General features: G+C 44.8%; 1 protein-coding gene across 1 annotated transcript; it reads left to right on the top strand.

Annotated features, from left to right (window-relative positions):
• Positions 1-3,696: 3,696 nt before the first annotated feature.
• Positions 3,697-11,054, top strand: LOC114631241 (carcinoembryonic antigen-related cell adhesion molecule 15-like). The gene is made up of 3 exons (XM_028779550.1): positions 3,697-3,742; positions 9,478-9,840; positions 10,771-11,054. Exons 1-3 carry the CDS (start codon positions 3,697-3,699, stop codon positions 11,052-11,054), a joined length of 693 nt encoding a protein of 230 aa, XP_028635383.1.
• Positions 11,055-26,453: the final 15,399 nt, after the last annotated feature.

Below are 26,453 nucleotides of genomic sequence, written 5' to 3'. Positions count from 1 at the left end.
GTCATACTCTGGAAGGGGTCCAAAACCTTTTCTCCTTTCTTGTCAACACAAATGCAGAGCCTCTCTCCCAAAATAGCATGTCCTTGGTACAGTAACCGGAAATCATTAGAGGTGTAGATTGACCACTCTCCCAGAGGAATTTTAATATAACCACCAAACTCATAACCACACACATTTTGATAATTAAAACAATTCAAAGCAATTAAAACAGTCTAAACAAATATTAACCCCCGAGACAGTGGTTTTTCATCATCTCCTGCTTTTTGACCTATAATTTAAGATTGAAAGCCTCAGTATTTTATACATGTATATATACTTACTGTATACGCCTATTCCCAGGCTCTATTTATGTCATACCAGACAAAAGCAATCCCAGAAATCCTATGCGAACCCATTTGAGAGTTTGCCCTGGCAAGACTTTTAAATTTCTTTAAAGCAGTTTTTCATTTACTCTCCCTACGTTCTCCCGTCTATGGAGCTTAATGTCTTTGTATATTTAAGAACATTTAAACAATTACCATTATATACCCTTCTATCCTTAAAAACAAATCAATTTTATAAATCTCTGTGATTTTTTTTTTTGCTGACTGGAGGCAGGCAGCTTTTACTGTCTGCTTCTCATTGTCTCTCTCCTAGCACCTGTCAGGGAACCAGGCAGCCTGTTTGCACAGCAGGGGCTCCAGTGTCTCAGCTAAGGCTCTCCGAGGCAGCTAGAATCCTTTTCAAAGGGCCCAGGGAAAATCCTTTGTTCTAGTTTCAAGGTTTCCTGGGAGCCACCACTCGTGACTCCGCTCACTGAGAAACTAATTCTCCCTCCTCCAAAACTATATCATTGCATATATGTATTCCATCAGAGAATTCCTTAATTATTTTTAATAACAGGTTCTAGCCTACCACATTGAGAGCCATATGTTGCTTGGAGTTGTTAGCTACTCCTCTTTATGCTCCTGGTGGGTCGGGCTCTTTGGATCCCTGAACGGAAGACATACACACCTTAGCTTATTTTTAAAACGCATTGACTACTCAAAGCCTTGGTGATTCTAAGTCTCCCACAGCTAGCATCCTTTTCCCTCTGGTACTCCTGGCTCAACACCTTCTAAATCTACTTTTAACTTTGCTACCTTGTTACCTTATGTGGGGCCCGTTGGTCTTTGCTGTCCAAGATGCTTCTAGGCAGCCCTTCCCGGGTCTGCTTTCCCTTTCCTCCTACATTTTGGATGATTTCCCCTTTGCAGCTCTAAATCTGATCCATCTCTCTCCCCCAAGCCATGGCGGTTCTCCTTCTCCCCACCCCTGCATCCTAGCCTGCACAACTCTAAGGGTCTAGCCCCCTCTCCCTTTGCCCAGCCATTGGCCACTTGCATCTTCACTGATCGGTCAAAAGCATCAATCAATCAAAAACCAATTGGAGAAAAGCTCTTTAGTGTTTGGACATGCAGATTCCTGATCGAATCGAAGCATTAGATCTGATGTCCAGTTATCAGTAGTTCTGAATGTTAGACATTCTTTCTATGGGGTCAAAGGCACCTAAGTACATGATTGTGAGTGGAAACACAGAGGGCATAGTCAGATATTGGCAGTTTCTCCACATTCATTTGTGTGTAAGTTTTTTATACAAATGCAAGATGTAGAGCATTAACACGAGCAGAATGTTTCAGTGAACACATCTGAGCAGTTCAACTTTATAACAACTATAAATAAGCCTGTTAAAATTTTCTAGACTAGCCAGGCGGTGGTGGCGCACGCCTTTGATCCCAGCACTTGGGAGGCAGAGGCAGGAGGATTTCTGAGTTCGAGGCCAGCCTGGTCTACAGAGTGAGTTCCAGGACAGTCAGGGCTACACAGAGAAACCCTGTCTTGAAAAACCAAAAAAAAAAAAAAAAAATCTGGACAATGTCAGCATTTGGATTTTAAAAAAAAAGTAAATTTCTTATTGAGGGCAACTAAACGGTATTTGTAGCATTTTTATCATACAGTAGATTTCATCCTTTCATTATACTTTTCTAACTGAGTTGTCCTACATGTAAGAATATGTTTTTAGTGTTTTCTGCCTTCTGTGCAGCTCCTGTAAGTTTACTATTAAAATACATTAAACTACAAAAAAAAGAAAGAAAGAAAGAAAGAAAGAAAGAAAGAAAGGAAGAAAGAAAGGAGAAGAAACATAGTGACATCTAAAATGACTTACCAAAGCATTTTCTCACCTGGAGATTCTGCCCCAGCCTCCCTCAGTGATGGAATGTAAGGTGGAATAGATTCTTTACCTCCCAAGCTCATTTTGGTCAGAATTTTCTAGAAGAGAGGTGAGGAAGCCATTGGTGAAAGTGACGTCTCAGTTACAGTGAAGACCCCGGCTTTTTGGAGATATTGGGACCATGAGATAAATACCAAGGACAACAGGTGTGGAAGGGGGCTAGCCTGAGCCAAGGAGGCAAACTGTGTCGGTTGCAGAAGGTAAACATGGAGACGGGGACTCCCAGTGTACTGTGGCACCTAGGACATCATGATTGAGTCCCACATGAGAGCCACTGAGCTGTAGGATCTGAGCTACACTCATAGATTTCAGTTTTGCATAAATGTAATTGTATTTATGACTTGGTATTTCCTCTTGAAATAGAATGTAATAGCTTGTTTTTTATTCTAAAAGAGCCAACAGTTAAGATACTGGATATTGGGGCTGAGAGATGGCTCAGTGGTTAAGAGCACAGACTGCTCTTCCAAAGGTCCTGAGTTCAATCCCCAGCAACCATATGATGGTTCACAACCGTCTGTAAAGGTATCTGATGCCCTCTTCTGTTGTGTCTGGAAACAGCGACAGTGTACTCATATAAATAAATAAATAAATAAATAAATAAATAAATAAATAAGATACTGGATATTGAAATGAGATAAAGATTAATGAGGTGTCTGTATAGCGGGGGTTGAGGCAGAGTTTCTCTGTGTAGCCCTGGCTGTCCTAGAACTCATTCTGTAGACCAGGCTGTCCTCAAACTCAGAGATATGCCTGCCTCTACATCTCAAAGTGCTTGGATTAAAGGTGTGGTGTGACCACTGCCTGGCTCATATAGAACATTTTAAATTTTATATGTAGTGCCACTTTGCCTGGCTGCCTGTAAATCTGCTTAAGGGTGTTGGATCCCATGGAACTGGATTCACAGACAGTTGTGAGCTGCCAGGTGGATGCTGAGAATTGAACTTGGATTCTCTGGAAGAGTAGCCAGTGCTCTCAAGATATAGAATTTTTAAGGTATGACGCATATTTTTTAAAGACTGCCACTTCTAAAGGTGACAGTCCTGGGAAGAGACTCTATCAGACTGGCCTGAGGGCATGTCTGGGGAGCATTCTCATGATTACCGATTGACGTGGGAGGGCACAGCCCCATGTGGACCTCTCAGCCATAGGTAGTTGAGCCTAGACTGTTTAAGAAATATTGGTGAACATGAGCCGGGAAGTAAGGCATCAGCATAATTCCTCCATGGACTCTGCTTTGGTTCCCGCCTCTTGGTTTCCAAGAGTTCCATGGATGATGGCTGTAAACTGTCCCTGGAAGGGACAGGAAGCAGTAGGCATGGGATGAGACACGACATGACCCACAGTCCTGTGACCCTGGGAGGGGCTCCCATGGCTCAGGCGTGAAGGAATAAGAGCAGCACAGGTGTGAGGCAGAGCTGGAGATGAGGCAAGCAGGCGCAGAGACCATGGCGTCCCCTCCTCGTCTTTTCTTCAAGGGGCTCCTGCTCACAGGTGAGACAAGCCCTGACAGCGGCTGGCAGGAGGGGACCTCAGAGGACAAGAGGCCCTGAAAGGAGACTCACTTTCTTCCTGAATCCTGAGGGGAGAGGACACAGAGGCGCGACAGGGGCTGTGCAGCTGGAAGCTTTGGGGGACAGGAAATATCAAGGCTGGGAGAGTCGGGTTACACTTTATTCAAACCGGGTCAACACTACCTGTTGTATTTTTCCTGTGTACTGACAGCTGGAGTCCAAAGAGGGGTCTCTATGGTCTCGGGGATACTTCTTACCAGAGACTGGGGGAAGTAGGGTACACATAAGCCTGCAAATGGAGGGTGCAGGCTTTGTGGATTGGAGCCGTTCATGGGCGCAGAAGGGGGATCGGACCATTGATGCTTCACATTGGGATCGCTCAGGATCTCTGGGCAAGAGGACATTGTGGAAAAAAATGTTGGTGAGAAAGGGATGTGTTTATGGAAGATACCCAAGGGATAGGGACCATTTAAAACAATGTGAAATAGGACCTTAAAGGAATAAAGCAAAAATAGTAAAATCTTAGTCCCTCAATGGGGACATTGACTACCTGTAAATTGGCTGATTTAGTGCAATTAGTTAACAGTCATTGGCAGTTAAAAATGTTTAAGTAACAAATAGGCAGCCTGTTTTTGGTACAATATTAATGACATACATTATAAAATAGGAAATTAAAAAATTAGCAAGAACTATAAAAACTGCATGTGAGGTCCAAGCAGATACTAAAAATAAGCATGAAATTATTTTTGTATGAAATCATTTTGTTTTACTTTGGTTTTTCAAGACAGGGTTTCTCTGTGCAGACTTGGCTGACCTGGAACTCACTCTGTAGACCAGGTTGGCCTCAAATTCACAGATCCACCTGCTTCTGCCTCTGTTGGGATTAAAGGATATGTCACCATCACCTGACAAAAATCAATTGTTTAAAAGTGGTGTCATAGCAGAACTATGATAGGTTCCAAGTCTACTTCCTACTTTCCTCTCTGACATTGCCTCCTCCTTCTGAATCTCCAAACGGCAAAATTTGTTATCAGAGGGCAAAAAAGTCATGGCCCATTCAAAAATAAAAGCCAAAACAAAGAGAGAGAGTCCATGTTGTGTGAAATGTCTTCTGTGGAGAAAGCTCTCGTCCTCAGCAGGCCCCCTTGCACAGACAGACCATGGACTGCTCTTTTTCTTTTTTTGTTTAGTTTTAATTTAGTTTTTTAGTTTAGCTCATAATATGAGCTACATGAAAATATCTTTATTTCTCCAGCCCGTCCTAAAATTCCCTTTCGCACTGAAGCCTAAAGCCTGATTTGTCCTGAGTCAAGGTCCCTAAAGCTTAGGGACTTTCCTCACACAGCTGCTTATGACACAGCAGAGTTATCTATGCCTCTGTCCCCTCAGGGATGACATTCCTGGGGGCTCAGGCTGGTCCATCTTCATGGACTGATGCTCATAGCTATAAGATCACACTGGACAAAAGAAAAAATAATGCAAAGTGATGGTGGATTTGCTTAAACCATCTAGAATGGGTGGAGATTTCCTACAGTCTGTAAAATTGTAAGCACAGGAGAATCATATCTAGATCCTTTTTAAAATCTAGATCCTTTTAAAGAAAATCTATTTTATATATGTAGGTACACTGTCTCTGTCTTCAGACACACCAGAAGAGGGCATCGGATCCCATTTCAGATGGTTGTGAGCCACCATGTGGTTGCTGGGGATTGAACTCAGGACCTCTGGAAGATCACTACTGCTGAGCCATCTCTCCAGCCCCATTAAGTTATTCTCTTAAAGACAAGTTAAACAGACTGAGTGCACAGTAGGACATCTGTCTCAAGCAGAGGTGCTCAACCTTCTGAATGTTGTGACCCTCTAATACAGTTCGTCACTTTATGGTGACCCTCAATCGTGAAATGATTTTGTTGCTACCTCATAATTATAATTTTGCTACTGTTATGAGTCATAATGTAAATATCTCATTTATAGGATATTTGATATGCAAGTCGGAAGGAGGTCAGGACTCACAGGTTGAGAACCGCTAATATGTCTTAAGTGACCTCAAGGTGTATTATTAACTTGAGTCTAATATAAATTCCAGTCTTGTAGAATATAAGAGATACTGTCATACTGATGTAGCCTCATCCCGTGGAGAAGTTCTGTGAGACAGAGAAGAAAAAATACAAGAAGTGAGATATGGACCCTGAGAACAAATGGTTTTCACAGACCCAGGATGTGTTCCTTAATGCCTTTACCAGCTCCTTCTATCTCCTGAAGGCTGCTGTCCTGCTGCTATCCATGCTTGTCTACGTCAGTTCCTAGGAACCATGTAGCTATCAGGGACATTGTGTTCTAATATTGTCTTAGTTAGGGTTTTACTGCTGTGAGCAGACACCATGACCCAGGCAACTCTTATAAGGACAACATTTAATTGGGGCTGGCTTACAGGTTCAGAGATTCAGTCCATTATCATCAAGGCAGGAACATGACCAACATCCAGGCAGGCATGGTACAGGAGGAGCTGAGAGTTCTACATGTTCATCTGAAGGCAGCTAGCAGAATACTGACTTCCAGGCAGCTAGGATGAGGGTCTTATAGCCCACACCCACAGTGACACGCCCACTTCAACAGGGCCACACCTTCTAATAGTGCCGCTCCTTGGTCCAAGCACATACAAACCATCACAAATGGGTAGCCCCGTGCATAAATGTGGAACTTGGGCAAAGGAGGTGCTGTGCAGGGGATTCCTAGAGGGAGGCTGTGTCTGCAAAGCTGGATGGACTGAGCATGGCCATAATGAAGTGCGGAGGTTGGAATGTTGTAGGTCCAGAGTCTAACTGCAGTTTAGCTCCCTAAGCATCCTCTGCTTGCCCACTTGTGTCAGACCTAGCATCCTGTGACTAACAGACTAAAATCCTCTTGGGATGCATTAACTTAATAGAACCCTAGATTTCACCAGCCAAAGGCTAAGAGCTGTCGGATGGTGTCAGAGTCTTACAACTGAGATCCCTCAGCTTGGTTATAACTGCCTACTTCATGTTGACAAATGTTGTTGAAAAAAAGACCTTGATTTAAGATTTTCTTTGCTACATTACTATAAAAGAAGGTCCTGACAAACTGCTTCCACCTCAGAATATGGGATTTGGGGTAAATCTTGTCCCCTGAAGATGTAAGAGCTTTTGTGTCAACAGAATAGAGGTCTGACGTGTGATGGCGGACACTGATAAAGCTCTTTCCTTGAGGCAGCAAGATTTATACACTGTCTCAGGGCATGTGGTATAGCACAGCATGGAAAAGATCACACTATCTAGGAAGACAAGGATGCTGTGTTAAACCACTCAGGAAAGAAAAGCTGGAGGATGTGGAGAGATGCAGAGGAAGGGCATCTAAGCTGTCTTCCCCAGAAGACAACCCTAAAGGGTTGGACACAGATTCTTCTAGTTTATAGAATCTGGACAGCATTTTGTGTTCCTCAGTAGACGGTAGGTTTCTGGGTGAGGGACTAGTAATAGCACTGTCACATGAGGAGAGTGTTAGACAGGTGTCTAGGTAGCCTGTTGGGCCACATTTGATGACCTGGTTCAGCATCTGAATTTAGCATAGCCCCATGGATGTAAAGACTCAGATGTGTGTCAGAACGGTCATCACGGTATGAGCCAGGGAGTCCATGGAGAGTTTACCTGCCATCCCTTCCATGGCTCTCATGCTTCCTGTTTGAATATTCCTTACCTGCCCTGGTCCGAGTGGTCCACACAAAACAGCATTCTCCCTGGAGAAAAAGAGTAAGTTGGCTCCATTTTCTGCTGTCAGGAGAACTCAGCATCTCCCACTTTGTAGGGTGGCCTCTGCCAAGTAGTGGACAGGATCTGGAATTCCGATTAAGCTTTGTGACATTTCATGTCAAGCACTCATACACACACACACACACACATACACACACACAAACACACACAAACATACACAGAAACACATGGACCCACACAGACTCACATAGACACATATACACACACACACATAGACAGACACATAGACACATACACATAGATACACACACACATAGACAGACACATAGACACATACACATAGACACACACACACACAGATACACACACAGACACATAAACATAGGCACACATACATAGACATGCACATAGGCACGCACAGATACGCACACAGAAACACACAGATTCCATACAAATACACACACAGACACACACAGAGACACATAGACCCACAAAGAGACCCCCCACAAATCCACATATACAAACACACACAGACCCACCCACTCACACACAACCATATGCATAGACACACATAGATAAACATACACAGACCCACACACACACAGATATACACACACACACACAGCAAATATGCAAATAAGTGGGAAAATTGTTAATCAACCCAGGGTATTAAACACTGTAATGTGTAGTTTTTGCTCCTCCACTTTTAACTCCAGACGGACCATGCTACCAGCCCTGCCCAGGATCCCTTAGATCTGAGGATGAAACACACTCACATTAGTTTATATTTCAACTTGCTTTATTGGCTCAATTGCTGGGCTCTTCTAAGCTTTCCTCAGCTATCTCACGCCTTTCTTTTCACTCCCAGCTCTGCACCCTAAATCTGCCCTCAACTTTAGTTGCTCAGTTACCGTCTCTTGTTCAGCAACCCCAAACTGCCCTCTGCTTATTTGCATTTCTAATCTCCTGCTTGGGGAAACATGTGACCTATGGCCGCTCCTTCTGAGATCTCACATGGCTGGTCCTTTTCTCTCTCCGAAGCATGTCGAAAATCTTTCTCCTTTCCCGCATCTCAACCCAAAAGCCCTACCTATTTCCTTCCACCCAGCAATTGGCCCCTGGCATCTTTACTGATAAATCAAGGACCAACTGGAGAACAGGACCTTAGCATCAGAACCCCACCTACCTGCCCCACCCCCAAACACTCTCATTGGCTTTGAAACTGAGGAGTTTGTAAAAACACACGAACAAATGAACTTGGGTACCCAGGTCCTGGATACACTCATTTATCTTTCGTCCACTCATCCACAGGTATTCAAGCCTGTCCCAGGCATGAGGCCTCTCACAATGAGCAACTTCACAGAGTCTTTGTTACGAGATTTCATTTATTTTATGTGTATGACCTTCTGCCTGTATGTATGTCTATGCAGTTCATGCTGGAAGAGGTTAGAAGAGGGCATTAGATCCGATGAGACTGGAATTACAGACAGATGTAAGAAGCCATGTGGGTGCTGGGAATTGAACCCAGGTCCTTGGGAAGAGCAACCCGTGCTCTTAACCACTGAGCCATCTCTCTAGTCCCAACAGGCCTTTGTTCTAATGGACTGGAGGGCAGAGGAGCAAAGGCTTCTAAGAGGTACAGTCAGGAGTTGACAGCAAACCGAAAGGGAACAGAGCCTTCTGGAGGAATGTATGACCTGGGGTCTCCAGAGAAGGAAGTCAGGGAAATTACCCTCATCCCCAAAATACTCTTGAGAGTGAGCAGGGATGTGATGACAGTGGGGTGTGGGGAGCTATGCAGACCCCTGAGGAAAGAGGTCTATGCAGAGGACACAGCTCCAGAGGCACTGTGGGGATGGGGTTTATGTTACCTTATTGCACCAAGTAGGATGGGTTTACCCCACCCACACACCTAGGCTGAGTGGAGATCACACATCCACAGGACATGTGGGCCCAGTACTGACAGGGGTTTTCTCTTTCCTTCCAGGTTTTCTGCTAGCCTGCTGGAGCTCAAACACCTCCGTGGCCCACCTATCTATTGAGACTCTGCCTCCCTCTCTTCCTGAAGGGGGAAATGTTCTTCTACGAGTTGATAATCAGTCAGAGAAGCCCCAGGCCTTTTTCTGGTACAAGGGGAAACGTGCTTTTGAAGAATTTAAAATTGCACATTATGAAACAGCCTCTCAGTCACTTAAGTGGGGGCGAAAATACAGTGGCAGGGAGAGGATTTACACCAATGGATCCCTGCTGCTCCAGAACGTCACCCAGGAAGACACAGGGATCTACACCCTAGAAAGCTTTGATACCTACTATCAGTGTGAAATAGCACATGCCTACCTCCAAGTGTTCAGTAAGTGACTGTCTGGGACCTGTAGGTGCTGGGTGGGATGATACCCTCAACACACAGGAGTTTCAGGCTTATTCTGTATTTAGTGCAGGACACCCGTGGGGAAGTTAACCCGCAATAGATTTAACTTCATCACCAAAACCATTATGCAGAAAGCAGGACATGCGCTCGGTAACTCAGCAAAGGAATATTAGACTCAGTCAACACCCTACAGAGCTCTCACTATGAACATGGCCCTGGGGTAGACCCTGAGGGACTCCAGCAGGGCATGGGTTAGGAAAACATGGGATTCTCACACAGACGTGAGCACCAGGAAGCCCTGGCTCCAGACCTTGTCCCAGACTCTACCCCAGGTGACCCTGGAGACCTCTTCTTCAGGGCTGGGATTGGACTTTCTGTTAGAGCTGAGATGGAACTAAGATTTATTGTCTTGTGTAAGCAGCCAGCCCACGCCATCACAGCCACATATAAGATGGGTCCCCCGATTCCCCCCAACCTTGGCATCTCCTTCTGCTGAGACTGAGCATGGAGACTGAGCTGGACAGGTGCCCAGGCCTTCAGCCAGATCTTCTCATGGGAACAGATTATCATCATGGATCCAGCTTAGGGAAATCTCATAGCTAGGCAAAGGGTAACAGACTCCCCTGATTTGGACAGCTCCCTTGTTCTAAGGTCAGGTTCTTGTTCTTATTTAAGGTTAACTCACAGACATAGCAATGATCATTCACCATGTGTCCTATTATAGGGAAACAGAGACCCAGGGAACACAGCAGCTGAGTGAGGTGGTACAGGCCACGGGTGGCTACAGCAAGCACAAGACACTGGCTCACCTCTGAATCCCCATGAGAAGGCCTTATTAAGTGCCTCAGAGCAAAGAGGGGCTGTCTGAGATCTTTAGGGATGAATATCCTTTGTTCTCTTCTGTTTACACAGAGATTTTGACACAGCCCTACCTCCAGGTCAAGAGCATTATAGTGGAAAGACGGAAGTCTGCAACCTTCGAGTGTGTGTCACCTGACACTGGAGTTGACGTCACTTGGACCTTCAATAACAAGCCCCTGGATTTCAACAAAAGGATGGTCCTATCACCTGAAAAGCACAGACTCAGCATCGCTCCCCTCAGGCTGAAGGATGCAGGGGAGTATCAGTGTGAGGTCTCCAACTCCTTCAGTTCCAAGAAGAGTAACCCCATCTCCTTGTTCTTGATCCGTGTGTGACCTCTCCCCTCTTCCTCCACTGCAGACTGGAGGTTGCCTTTCTCACTTGTGTGCTATGTGGATAAAGGTTGAAGGGAGAGGACAATTAGTGCAGACACAGAGACAGGCAGCATGGTGACAGGCACTTGCAATCCCGAAATAAAACACAGGTCAGTCCCATCTAGACACAATGAGGCAATGATTTTATGAAAGACAGCATTATAGGAACAGAACTAAGAGTAGGAATCTGAATTGCAAAGGGGCTAAGAAGGGCTTTAGTTCTAAATCGAATACAAACCACACCCTCAGGATCCAGAAGGAACAGAGTTCAGGCACTCCCTACACACCAAAAGTTGTAGGCACTCAGAGTCTTCCGTTAAAATGGTGAGCTGTCTGCAGAGAGCTAAACACATTCTCTCACACGCTCAAATTGCTTTTCATATTAAATGCCAATGCTGCTAGACCCCAGTCATCCGTGTGAAGTTGGAATACTGACAGGAAATTGGACAGGACATGTTTCACTGGAGACATAAAATGCTTATGGGCGGTTCTGGTCTGTAGAGTTTTTTGTCCACATATGTAAATCCGTGGGTGAGAGGAGGGAGTTGGTTGAGCTTCCTGTCCAAGGCTACCCTTTAAGGTGAGACCTTGCCCAAGATCGTGTTTTCTCCTAACAGTTTTTGGCGTGGTAATACACATTCATAAGACTGACCATTTTAGTCATTTTGAAGCAAAGCGCTCACTGGCATCAAGCACACTCATGTAGTTGTGTGAACGGGAATATTGACTGTTTACAAAGGTTCCACATCTGTTCTGTTCCCTCAAGACCCTTGTAACTGACCACCATGCTACTTCTGTCCCTATGTGTGTGACGAAAACTGCAAGCGAGTTGTTCATGGTTAATATCGGTGCAGAGAAATCGAACTCATTAGTGCATGTGCAGTCTGTTGGGCTTTTGCAGATTTGGCTTACTGGTCTCGCAAGTTGTAAAAACTTTAGGATCCTATACAGACAAGTTTGTACCACCTGAAGAAATATTTTTCTGACCTTGCAATAGTAGACATGTATTGCAAATGTGACACACACATCATACATTTTGTTGCTCGTGGAATTTTTGTTATTCCGAAATATGGATTAGCAGTGTCTCAAATTTCACTCCTAGTTTAACTAATATTAATCCGTTTCCTTAGAAAGGCCATCTACTTAAAAATGTCAATATTAATCATTTGTCAAAAACCAGCTTTCAGTGGAATTGACTTTTCCATACAGTTAATTTATTTATTTTCATTCTATCTTTATTCTCTCCTTCCAATGGCTTTCTCTCATGGGCTGGTTGGCATGGGCTGTGCCCTGTTTCTCTTTGGCGATGGGGGGAGGGATCTCATGTTGTTATTGCATTAAGGACTTAATGTAAGAATCAAAGGTCTCTTTGACAAAAATCTGCACAGAGAGACTGTTTTCATGTGTCTCTGCTGTAACTGTTAGCATAGTTAGTGTTAGACTTGAAATCCAGCAGCCGGGCAGACCTCTGATAAACCACACAGACTTAAGAAATCCCTCTCTCGATTCTTGGCCTCAGATTTTTATCCTAAAATGAAAATGATGGAATCCTTTTGACAGAAGCAGAAAAAAAAAACCTCTAAAGAAACAAATGATCTATCTTCATGGCTCCTCCCCCCAACTTCAGGAGCAAAGGCCTGTGTGGGGGAATAGTAGTTACAAAGTCTGTTATTTGTTTACTAGTTGTGACCCCAGTGGCTAAGTAGTGAGTTCCACCACAGGTCCTGATCAACCAGGCGACCCTGGGGTCATTGACTAAGGCTTCTTTCTGTATGTTTACAGAGGGCATCTCTACTTCTCAGACCAAACCATGTCTTACATCTTTACTATTCTTAATTATAAAAGAGTTGCCTGAGATAGGCCTGAAGAAGCTAGGCAGGCCTCAGGCAACTATTGAAGACCTCCGCAGAGGGGAGACCCTCTCTCAAGTCTCAGAAAGTCGCGACCACCCAGTAATCTGCTCGAGACACCATGTACCGGAGCAATTGCGAGGTTATTTATTAGGGCGTGACAACTAGCTGCCGGTCAATTCGTATGCCCACGCAGGAGCTGAATTGACCCCGACTGCCAGTTTGAAAGGGGTTTTAAAGGGAAAAACCACAAACCAAGGAATGGGGAAGGGGTGAGGGGTTGTTAGGGTGGTGTAACATAAAAATAGTGGAACATTCCAAAGGAACCCAACCCACTGGAGTCAGGGTCAGGTGAAAACTCTCTGTATGCTTATCTTTCTCAAGAATGTGGTCCTGCCCTGTTACTTCGGCCTTGCCCTGTCACTGCGGTTCCCAGCTTGGTTCTCAACTTGGTTCTCAGCTTGGTTCCACCTAGTTCACTTGCATTTTTTCCTAACTCTTTGCAGATAGGCCAGTTCCAGTAATGGTGACTGATCTTTCCAGATTCCTAACTTGCTTCATGCCTCGGTTTCTCCATGCCTTTATAAAGGAAGCCTAAAGAATACTTTATATGTCTAAAAAGAATTCTATATACCCAGTATCTATAATTTTTCACTCTACACTATGTTTCCAGGAGCCATCCTAACGCCTTCCCTCCTGCCTCTATTACAGACATGGCCACTCTCCCCTGGGGAGATTTCCCTTGTCTTCCAGATGACCTGGGTGCTGTGACCTCTCTCTTTCTTCTTGCCATTGGAGCACGTCAGTGAGAATCACTTCTGAGCAAAAAAGAAAAAAGAAAATCAACCCCTTGTGAACTGTGGAAATAAGACAGGCTCCGTCCACTTCCTTCTCTGACACTAAGGCAGTGGGGTCTGGATCACAGACAAGGAGGGAAGCTAATTCCTGAACTGACCATGGGCTAGCCCCTTCACCTGCTGCCTCCCTCTGGTAGAAGTCATAAGTCTTAGTTAGCTGTTTCTCCAGCCCAGCAAAACCATTACTGTAACGCTGCTCTGTGTCTCTTCTCCTTCAGGGTAGTCAGGCCCATTGTGCACCAGGCTTGACAGAGAGAGGGAAGCTTAGCCCTGTGGGTGGGTGCAGGCAGGACCTTGGTCTGTGGTGAGTGTGTGGCCAAAGAACACACACTGTGGAAAAGCTTTGGAGAATTGGTTTCGTTTGTTGGGAGAACAAAGCCTATTTAAGCCTTTGGAGGCTGAGTAGGGGCTACTGAGTGAGCTGGTCATTGGCCAGGGTCAGGATGCTTAGGGATGCCTCATTTGCATGAGAAGGAATTCCAGGTGCTGCTGTCCATGACCTTATAAGGGGAAAGGAAGTTTAGTCTGGCTGCTGGCTGTGTGACTTCCTCTGGTGAGACAAAGGAGCAGGTAGACACAGGGCTACTTGGTTTTTTGGATCAACCTCCATCCTACTCTTGTGTCAAGGCTGCTCCGTGGGTCCCACAGCCCCATGGGTCCCACAGCTCCGTGGCTGTAATACAGATTCTGATTCTTGTTGTGGGGTCTGAGGCCCTGTGATCCCTCCCTCTCTCCAAGTTACCATGGCAGCTGTGAGAACTTCACCATCCCGCCTCCTACATGCTAGACTGAAAAGCCTGACAGCGTCCTTCCTGTAGTACCTTACCAAAGTGCGTATCTTGAGCTTAGCCATGAGGATAGATGCACTCAAATCGAGACTTATTAAACAAAAGCAAACAAGGTAACTGAAACACTTCAGCTAGGTGTGGCTGTAGCATCTGGCATCCCAGCACTGGGGATGGGGTGGAAGGAGGATCAGGAGTTCAAGGGCAGCCTGGACTGTGGGGAATCCAAGAACAGCCTGTGTTACAATATGATCTGTTCCAAACACAACAAAATGAAGCTGAGTGCCTCCACAGTTCACTCCTAGGACTCAGTCAGGAGGCAAAGGCAAGTGGATCTCTTTATGTTCTATGCCAGTTAGGGCTGCAAAATGAGCATAAAATACTAGGAATAACAAAAAATCAAACACATACACAGCAGGTAGTGGTGGCACACGCCTTTAATCCCAGCAATCAGGAGGTGGAGGCAGGCTAATCTCTGAGTTCGAGGCCAGGCTGGTCTACTGAGCTAGTACCAAGACAGCCAAAGCTACATAGAGAAACCCTGTAGGTAGAGTCTGTGATGCTGAGGAGGCCACGGTTTCAGGAGCTTGAGGCAGCCGCTCACATCACATCCCCAGGCCACAGAACCCTCCATGTGCTTTCTCCACTGCACAGTCCAGGCTGGTCAGGGGAAGGTCCCACCCTCACCGAAGATGGGTCTTGTCACATGTACTAAGTGACCAAGATAATATCTCCAGACATTCTCTGAGGCTACCCCCACTCAGGGGAGCCCTCACAGGGCTGACACAGGATGACAGACATAGAAGCTAGGCCGTGTTTCCATAAGTCTGTGTCTGTGGCCTGTCACCTAGAAGACTCTAGACAACATTGAACATGACAGTCACCTTGCACTAGCACCTGAGAGGCTTGAAAGCTACCCATGCTTGCATTTCCTTCCAGAACAATTCAATCAGAATGTGTGAATGGGTTCAAGCATCGTTCCTTTGGACAAATGTCTGAATGAGTCCAAAGTGTAGCCATATTTTGTTTTCCATTAGATTTCCCTGGGTTCTGGATACTTCTTCAGTGCTGGGAATCAAATATGGGGGGCTTGTCTGAGGTGATAATACACCCATTTAATGCCAGCACTCAGCACCAACAGGCACATTTTTGTAAGTTCTAGGTAGGACCGGTCTCCATAGCAAGTTCAAGGCCAGCCAGGGCCACATAGTGAGACCCTGTCAGCAAAAGAAAAAGAACGGTACCCTATAGATGACTCAGTAGTTAAAAGTACTGTTTGTTCTTCCAGAGGACCCAGGTTCGATTCCCAGCACCACACAGCAGCTGACAACCATCCATAAGTCTAGCTCCGTTGTCTGTCATGGCCTTTCTTGGCCTTACATGTGCACCAGGCTTGTGAGTTGTGCACAGACCTCCGTGCAGGTAAAACACCCAAACACACAGAATACAAATCTAAACATATGTTGAAAAACATAGAAAATAAAACAGAATATGCCATCCAAGATGGAAATCTTAGCCACTGCCAGGAAAGGGAACTGGAGACAAGGAAGGGAGGAGAAGCCAGGTGTGTGAGTCAGTACAGGTCAGCACAGGTCAGCACCACAGGGCAGACAGCACCACAGGACAGACAGCACCACAGGACAGACAGTAGCCCCACTAGGGAAGGAGGGGGAGCTTTAGAAAAGAGCCAAGAAGCTCAAAGTGTCATTCTGAGGGCCTGGAAGAAAGAAAAGTAGTTAAAAGTAAGAAAAAAAAGGAAAAATTATGCATCCCGGGATATAGAAAAAGAGATGGTGTTAGCCCCTCCTCCTGTTGGTGGATCTGCACATGGCTATGTAGGCAGCACACTATGCCAGAAACAGGTGAACAAGTTTAACGTCCTTCCACATTGTCAGAACCAACTGAACAACAATCCACAAAGTGTAGGGGTTTCAGTGGCAGCAAGTTGTCATCTACTCCCCCGACCTCGGTAGCTTCCCAAGAGAAGGAGAGTTCGCTTATTCTCGCCTTGATTATTAACGGGAGCTCTCACATCAGAAGGCTCACGGTAACTGCATCTATGTGTCTGTGTGCATATAGACAGGTGACAAAGTGATACAGATTAAAGAGCCTGCAGAAGTGGGCTAGACAGTCAGCATTGATGAGGAAGCTGCCCAATCTGCAGATCAAAATTATTTAGAGCCCTGTGGTGGTGGCGAATGCCTTTAATTCCGGCACAGAGCAGGTGCATCTCTGTGAATTTGAGGTCAGCCTGGTTTGCAGACTTCCAGGATAGTCAGGGCAACACAGTGAAGCCCTGTCTCAAGAACAAAACAACAAAATTAAACGATTGAGAAATGAATTACAGCTACGGAGACACACGGACAATGTGACCTCCTGTCATTATTCCTCACTTCATGTGCATGAGTATTGTTGAGTTTCCACGGCGTTTGGGGCATGCAGAGCTCCTGAATTCAGTGCTCCATAAATACTGAAGGTGTCTATGTATTTGATTCAGATCCATAAAGTGGGAATTCCCGATTTTGTTGGACACTCAGTTGTATCATGTGATATATATCTGGAAACGATCTTATGAGGGGATATTCTGCTGAGAATAGATATATGGTGTTCTGTCTAAAAGCTCCTGGTGAAATGAAATGTGGTATTTTGCTGGAGTGGACACTTGGTGTTTGGAAAGAATGTAAGTATAACCCAACAGACAGTGAAAGATGCTGTGTGGTATTGGGTTTGCCTTGCAACTATTTGCTGGTCTTCATCGGGCTTCGCTGACACTGGTCTTTACTGATTCTTTCATTGGTACCCCTTGCTTTCTTCACTGATCTTCACTTGTCGTGACTTCATACAGAAATGCACCGAAGAACTTCTGGTGATATTTTGGCTGCCTCTTGCCGCTTCTGTGGACTAATGCAGACCAGTGGAGCCTCGAGGTTTATTTCGGATTGAGCTGCTGCTGATGATTCATGTTTGGTGTTTTGCTAGTGGACTGGACTGCTGGCAATGAAGATTGGAATCACCCCCAAAGAATTATTTCTAAACAGGTCTACAACTCTCGTTTCCTATTAATCTTTCTTTTGCCATACCTCTTTTGGGTGGTGGGCTAGAAGGGATGTTGACGAGTTAAAAAAATAAAGTATGTTTTGAAAAATCTAAACCTACATTTCTGTTTTATACTAGTTTATTATAAAATATTATTATGGCTAAATAATTTTCTCCCAAGAATTTTTCTTCATTTTTCACACCATTGACAAAGAGTCTCTCTCACAGCGGTGTAGGAAGGGACAAGAGGTCACTCGTCGATCATAGACATGTAAATTTGGCTAGTCCCTGTGATGGTTTGTATATGCTTGGCCCAGGGAGTGGTACTATTAAGAGGTGTGTCCTTGTTGGAGTAGGTGTGTCACTGTGGGCGTGGGATTTAAGACCTTTGTCCTCGCTGCTTGGAAGCGAGTCTTCTAGCTGCCTTCAGATGAAGATGTAGAACTGTGGAGAGCTCTTGGTGCTGCCTTCTAGGATATTGGCAGGAATTTGACATTGGGCTAAGACAAGAAAGTAGGCTCATGATGAATACAACTGAGGAAAGTGTTCTTTGTAATTTGATGGGTCTTGTTAAGATCTTGAATACAGTAATCATGGGACCTTTGTCTATGCTTTGTTTGTTTCTTGACTACTTTGTTTATGCCGTAGGACTCACCGTATTCTTCGTATGTGCCTAGAATGATATAAAAGCAAACTGGAAAAGACTAAATGGGCTTCAGCCTCAGCACTGGCTGGAGTCATACTATAGTGTTGTCTAATTGTCTTTTTCTTTTTAATCTTCGCTCCCTCCCTGGAGACCCTGTTGATTGACTGAGCTGGCTTGGTCATAGAACTCTCAGCTCCTCCCACACCATGGCTGCCTGGCTGATGCCTTGTTCCTGCCTTGATGATAATGGACTGAATCTCTGAACCTGTGAGTCAGTCCCAATTAAATGTTGTCCTTATAAGAGTTGCCTTGGTTGTGGTGTCTGTTCACAGCAGTAAAACCCTAACTAAGACACTCTCCTTAGATATGAAATACTTGAAGACGTCACACTGATATCCTCGGCATCTGCCCTCAGATGGAGCTACGCTTAGCCCGAGGTTTTCATGGGGCAGAGTCATCCACTTGTTTAATTCAAGACTCTAGTTTTTGATTATCTGAAGGCGGTGGATTCCAGTGTCAGATGACAAGCAGGTGAGGGAATGAGTCCAAGCCCTGCTCTCAGACTATGGTTTTTGTGACTTGGAGGGGGGCTGTGCCACAGGCTTTGTGAAGGACTAGAGGAAGGGACCGAATGGGAGGAGTTCATGTCCACAGATATTGGCCATCCCCTCTGTGGTCTACAGACATCTACTAAGGCCTTTGTGGTGGAAGAGTGGCTGCTGAGGCTATAGAGGGCATCTTGTGCCTCATTAGATCTACTGCCTATGGCTGATTCAGTTACTGTGTTTTCTGTTTCTCAATTTCCCTCCGATAGGACACAAGGCAAATGATCATTGCCAACTATTTAAGGTAGGGTTTCTGGGTTGCGACCCCTTTAGGGGTTGAATGACCTTTTCACAGGGGTCACCTAATACCATCTGTATATTAGATATTTACATTACACTCCATTACAGTAGCAAAATTACAGTTAAGAAGTCACAATGAAAACAATTTTGTGGTTGGGGGCATCACCACATCATGAGAAACTCTATTAAGGGGTTGCAGCATTAGGAAGGTAACTTTAAGTATGAATAATGACCTGGCCTTGGGATAGGGAAGCATCCCAAATCACCAGTATGTTACCATTTGCCTAGCTGTGAGATTTCACTGAGCTGGACCCATGAGGACAAGCACTTGACAAAGACATGTTTTTTGTTTGTTTGGTTGGTTGGTTGGTTTTTCGAGACAGGGTTTCTCTGTGTAGCCCTGGCTGTCCTGGAACTCACTCTGTAGACCAGGCTAGCCTCGAACTCTCAATCTCAGAAATCCGCCTGCCTCTGCCTCCCAAGTGCTGGGATTAAAGGCGCGTGCTACCACTGCCCAGGTCAAAGACATGTTTCTTAGAAATCTATCACAGCAGTTGGCTGATGGCCTGGGCACCCTTCCAGCTCTACCCTCCATGCTGAGTCTCAGCAGAAGGAGATGGCCAGGAGACCCAGCTGTGTCTGTTGTGACCAATAAATCATGTTCCCTGTCATCTCTAACAGGAAGTCAAATTCCACCCCTGGAAGACAAGTCCCCAGTGTCACCTGGAATGGCATCTAAGACAGAGATCTGGAGCCAAGGCTTCTAGATGCTCAACTGTAGGCGTGTTATTGTGCGCTGTGTAAAGATTATCCTTGTATTTCTCAAATGCTGATTTCTGTGCCCGCCCCCAAACCTGGTTGCCAACTTTATTCTAAGAATCTCTTGTCTCAAAGTCGTGTAAACATTGCTCCCCAATTATTCCTTGATTGGTCAATAAAGCTAGCTTATGAGCCAATGATTGAGCAGAGGAAAGAAAGAAGATGGACTTCCTCCCAGCCAGGGGATGTGGGTGGGAGACAGAGAGAGGAAATAGGGATTGGGGAGGGGAGGGGGGAGTTCAGGAGACACCATGAGAAAACACGTGGAGCAGAGACAGCCAGATCAGCACTAAAATGCAACTATCCTGGGAATTTTGGCTCAGAGGTAGCCCAATTAGCATAGAGGATTAAAACAGATTAATACTGCTCAGTTGTTGTGCCCTTAAAGCTTGTTAAATAAAAATAGCAGTCAAATCTCAATTATTTGTGAGCTAGCTGGGTTAAGAGAAAGACTGTAACACTTATTTATCCCCACTAACCCTACCTATCTGTGAGGATCTCAGAGCTCCTCCAGGAAGGCCCCTTCTGATTCCCACAGGGTCGTGATCATGATGAGAGGCCCCAGAGTCTGGGCTGAGTCTGACATCCTCCAGCTGAGTTATCCAGAATATGTCTTTCTCTCTGCATGGTGGAGTCAGGTGAAGAATTCTGATCCATCTCTACCATGTGTCCTGCACTAAATGTTCAAACCCCAATATGAGGACACAATGCAGAGGGAAGGCAGGCACAGTCCAGGTCTGACGTCCCTGTGTGGGAAATAGAAGAATCCTCTCCAGCATCTGGAGATCAAAAGAGTTATTCACTGCGTGTTCAGAGATACGAATATACATTCAAGGTTTCTTCCATGTAGAATCTATGTTTTCCTGGATGATACTTCAGAGCAACAGGGACCCTCAACCACTTCCTTCAGGCCCCTCACTTAAGTGAATTGGAGGCTATTTCCTGCTTTCTAATCTCACACCTAAATGAACGTGTGCTACTTTTCACAAGTACAAGACTCAAAGATTCTCTGATTATGAGCAAAAAATCACAAACTTTTTCCCCCTTCAGTAGCAGAGAACCATTTTTTCTTTAATAGCTCATTGGAGTGTGGTGGGTGAGTTCCAGCAGGTTAAAAGCAAAGCTATAAGGAAAGCAAGAACAGCCATCAGTGTTGGGCCCTCTGGTCTTAGGGCCTTTGCATGACTCAGCCTCGGTTCATGAAGGGAGTGTGGCCATCCTACTGGATGTGGGAACGCAACATGAACCGTGTTCCCACATCACCCTTGAAGCTGTGTCTGCGTAGCGCCCGCCTCGCCGATAAGGAAGACGCCACACACGATGAATTCTTCTGACACGCAGTTTATTACAGCTCTTTTAGGTTGCAGGCGAGAGGGCCCCGAACTGCAGAAAGGCTGCTCCTTATATAGCCCCAAAAGTCCCAGCCCCTAGATCCTGATTGGTCAGTTAGTGCTCGGATCATGTCAGGTCTGATCTGGATTGGTCCCTGGCGTAAGCCTTAATTAGCATAAAAGGCGCGCGTTGCCCATGCATGCGCCCTTGGCATGCGTGGCTTGCGCATGCGCACTAGGCCTTCGGCGAGGAACCCGGAAGCAGTCGCCGTCGCTATCGCGTTACGGCGATTGCGGCTCTCAACATCTCCCCCTTTTTTATTACTTAGAAGGCAATCCAATTAGATCATGCCGATCAGCCCGCTGATTCAACAGCTTGAGCGTTTGAGGCTAATCCAACTGGGAGACCCTATGGGCCTGTACTCCCGTGCAATGGGAACCTGAGCCCTGGGAGGCACCACAGGACTATCAGCAGACTCTTAGTGCAATGGGAACCTGTGCCCTTAAGAAGTCTTGCGTGATAGTGTCTCATTGCCTGAGAACATTTATCCAGACTTGGGGGGATGCCCCTTGTTCGAGTGCGGCTAGTGCTTGGGCCATCATGCAGCGATCTCGATGCCTCTGTCGGCGTAGCCTGAGGACCATCCAGATACAGAACACGACTCCCATGCACAACATTGACCCAAAGATCCCTGTTCCAACCCACTCTTTGAAAGAGGAAAATGCAGAGGAAAAGCCAGAGGAAAGCCAGCCACCAAGATCTTTAGCAAAATTAACATCCACCCGAGTGGAATTAATACGGGTGACTGCTTGTCTCAGCCGAATCAGGGTCTTATCAAATTCTTGACTCCAGTTGGTCTTGAGCTGTAAAGATAATTCTTTTGACAGATTAGCTGCAGCTGTAAAATTATCATATAGTACAGAGGTCACACAGAGTCCTGGCATTTTTATTTCACATCCCAATTGTGCCAATTGCCATAAAATATCAATTTGTTCTTGTAGGAGGTCTATTCTTTGATTAACGATCATAAGACCTCCTTTTAGTTGATTTTCTACAGTGACTCTGGTATCAATGGCTTCTGTTAGAGCGGCTGAGAGCTCATTAACCGCTGCCGCTGTCTGTGCGGTGCCTGATAGAGCCAGGGCGGAGGTAGTCATCGCCGCAGCAACTGCCGCTGTTGCCATAATGGCAACAATGGTGGCTGTGACGCCAAAATCTCTCTTTTGTCTAAATAAGGACAAAGTGTTAGGTGCCTCGACTGGAATGGGGACAAATCTTGGCAATCTAACAACTACAGCATGACTACTTTTATTACCATTCCAGCAAAGGGTATAGTTACAGCTATTACTATCATTACAATTAGAGGAATTGGAAATTATCCAAACGAATGGAGGCCAAACACAAACTGGAGTAGCGCTGACCAATTTCTTTGTCTCTTCAACTATCTCACCTGTCAGCCTATCTTGCATTATATCGTGTCGGATCTTCCCTTTAGCCACGCTTCCTCCCAACAACATAGACATGGGTGTTAGATCAGTACAACTGCCCCCAGAACCACATAATAGCCATGTATCAAAGGGGTCTGTCTCATAACTTAGGGGGTCCATAGTAGTAAAATTTCCAAAACCCTCAAGAGGAGAGAGGGTGAAGTGACCATTAGGGAGCCATTGTGCCCTGTGACTTTGGCATCCTGTCCAAGGAATGAGACTCCGATCTTCTGAGCCTCCACGGCAAAAGGGAGCATACTGGGGTTGTGTCACCCAGGATGATCGTCTATCTGCCCCCTCACGACTATTAGTTGGGTTCTTAGTAGTAGGCCACCAACCAAAAAGTATCGTGGCATCGGCAACCAATAGAGTCTTGTTAACCTTTTCTATTTTCTCCAATCGTGCATAGGAATAATTACCTAAGCGAATACAAGGATAATCTGAGCTGCTATTAACGGTAAAGCAGAGGCTACCATTTAAAAATGGGTTATCACTTAGGTTGGTCGCCACTGCAGATGAAACATCTAAGGGAAGGTATGGTAGACCTAGCGACTCATTGGTGGTAAAGAATCTGGGAAAAACTTGTGTATTATACATCACCGGCAGTGGTATGGGTAGTGTCGTCACTATCCCCCACTTGACTTCTGTTTTGGCAATCTTCAAGGTCATCATCATCAGAGCAAGGAGCTGGATCTTCGTCTGTGGTCTGCACATCTTTTATTAATCTTGTCAGACGCGTGGGGACCCAGATCGGCTGCTCTTGGTCCTGTGGAAAAACACAAGCAGCTCCCCTGGATCTTATTAATACTGGATCCGGGCCTTTCCACGTGTTAGAGAGAACATCCTTCCACTTAACCATAGATTTTTTCTTTTCAGACACACTATGCCTGTCTGCTGCTGACTTTCCCTGAGCATCCAATTTTAAAAAATTTATAGTGAAAAGAGTAAAGGATATGGAGGCCTTAGGTCCCTTGGGGCCTATTCCCCCTTTTTGTTTTTGTAAGTAGGTTTTTAGAATTCCATTTGCTCTTTCGACAATACCTTGTCCTTGTGGATTATAAGGTATGCCGGTGGTATGTCGGACACCCATTTGTTGACAAAAATGCTGAAAGGTTTTTGAAGTTTAAGCTGGTCCATTGTCAGTTTTTATTTGGAGAGGCTTACCCCAGGCAGCCCAAGCTTCTAGGCAATGGGCAATTACATGGGATATTTTCTCTCCTGTCATGGGTGTGGCATGAATTATTCCAGAACATGTGTCCACAGACACATGTACATATTTTTGTTTGCCAAAGGGGTTATAATGGGTAATATCCATTTGCCAAATGTGAAGAGGCAACAATCCTCTGGGATTAACTCCCAGGGGAGGAGTGACTCGAAAAGTAGCACAAGACGGGCATTGGAGTACTATATCTCGAGCCTCCTTCCTGGTAATGTTGAATTTTAATCTCAAGGTATGAGATGGAACATGATAAAGATCATGAAACTCTGTGGCTTGTTGAATCTTATTAGAAGCCAAAAACGTATGCTTGGTGCCTTGGTCTGCCATGGCATTAGCAGATGACATGGGCCCAGGAAGTAAAGTATGGGCCCTCATGTGTTCTATATAAAATGGTTGTTTTCTGGACCTAATAATAGATTGAATATTTTGGAATATAGTGGCAACTGTACTTCTAGAATGGATAAAATCAGTCGCCTCAAGCTGACTAACTGCACGCACAACATAATGTGAGTCAGAAATTATATTTATTGGCATTAAAAATCTTTCAAGTACTGTTGCCACAACAGCACATTCAATAGCTGCGGGGAAGTGTAATTAAATTGTATCTGAACGGGCTGATTATTAACAACATAACATCCCATGCCTGTTTTGGACCCATCTGTATAAATATCCAACGCTCCCGCTATGGGCATATTTTGAGTAATTTTAGGAAAAACAAAAGGATGGGCCTTGATAAAGGAAATCAATGGATGTTTAGGATAATGATTATCTATATCTCCTGGGAAGGAACACTTAAGAATGGCCCATGAATCTATCGTACCAAATAACACTTGTAATTGACTATATGTATATGGACAAATAATCATATTAGGATAAATTCCAAAATGAGTAAGGGCAGTTCGCAATCCTCTCAAAGCTAATTCAGCTACTAAGGTAGGGTAATAGCCCAAATTTTTCCCTGGGGAACTGTGATGATGTATCCAAAGAAGAGGTCCCTCTTGCCATAATACACCTGTTGGGAACATCGGGGAAGGAAGGATACACAATTGAAATGGCTTGCCTAATTGTATTCTAGTCAGTTGTGCTGATTGTATTGCCATCTCAACTTTATCCAGAGCCAAAGAGGCCTCTGAGGTAAGGGTTCTGGGTGAGGTGATTTCCGCCTCACCTTCAAGAATCTTAAATAATGGCAACAATTCTGCAGTGGGTATTTTTAGGAAGGGCCGTATCCAATTAAGATCTCCTAACATTCTTTGAAAATCATTTAATGTTTTAAGATTATCCCTTCTAATAGTTAGTTTTTGTGGTTTTATAATATTAGGGGTAACAATGGACCCTAAAAATTTACCGATTTCTCCCTCCTGTACCTTCTCAGGAGCTAATTGCAACCCTCTTGCTTTTAAGCATTTATCTAACTCTGCAAACGCATCTTGCAGGTTAGTTCTGTCTGGCGAGCAAATCAATATATCATCCATATAATGACAGATTTTAATTTTTGAAAACTTCTTTCTAACAGGCTCGATGGCTTTGGACACATATAGCTGACACATGGTAGGGCTATTGGCCATTCCTTGGGGTAATACCTTCCATTGATATCTTCTATCTAGTTCCTCATGATTTATACTGGGCAATGTAAATGCAAATCTTTTTCTATCTTTTTTATTTAAGGGAATGGAGAAAAAACAATCTTTGATATCAACTATAATAATCTCCCAATGCTTTGGAAGAGCTGAAAGCAATGGCAGTCCCTTTTGAATAGGACCCATAATTGACATCTGTTTATTAATAGCTCGGAGATCATGTAAAAGTCTCCATTTTCCTGATTTCTTTTTTATAACAAAAATTGGTGTATTCCAAGGTGAATGCGAAATTTCGAGGTGCCCTAACTCCTCCTGTTCCTTTACAAGTTCTTTTGCTGCTATCAATTTTTCAGAGGTAAGAGGCCACTGTGGAACCCATACAGGCTCCTCTGATAACCACGGAATGGGCAGAGCTTCCTCAGCGGCCCCTAGGAAAAACCCAATCCTTTTTTATCCTGTTTTTCAATGATTTCTATAGGGTCCTTCCTCCCTTGCAAACATTTCCCAAGGCCTTTTCCTGGAACACATCCCATATTCCTCATCATATGCTGGCTTTGTAGTGAATAATCGTTGGTCAATTTAAAATCCATTTGTTTTAGTATATCTCTTCCCCAAAGATTAATTGGAAGAGGAATAACATATGGTATCATGGTACCTCTCCTGCCTTCTTTATCTGTCCAAGTCAGGGTCTTAGAGCTGATTTTTGGAGTCGACTGATATCCTAGGCCCTGTAGCAGTTGCGAGGAATTTTGTACTGGCCATGTTAAAGGCCACCATTTGGCAGCGATAATAGATGTATCTGCTCCAGTATCCAACAATCCAGTGAATGGTTTCCCTTCTATCCTTAACTCCAATGTAGGTCTAGAATTTAGGTCAAGGGAAACAAAGGCATGCGAGGGTCCTG

Source organism: Grammomys surdaster, unplaced genomic scaffold, assembly GCF_004785775.1.
Source record: "Grammomys surdaster isolate TR1022 unplaced genomic scaffold, NIH_TR_1.0 354, whole genome shotgun sequence".
Lineage (NCBI taxonomy): Eukaryota > Metazoa > Chordata > Mammalia > Rodentia > Muridae > Grammomys > Grammomys surdaster.
The sequence above is the reverse complement of the archived record's forward strand: the minus strand, read 5'-3'. Positions and strand labels throughout refer to the sequence as shown.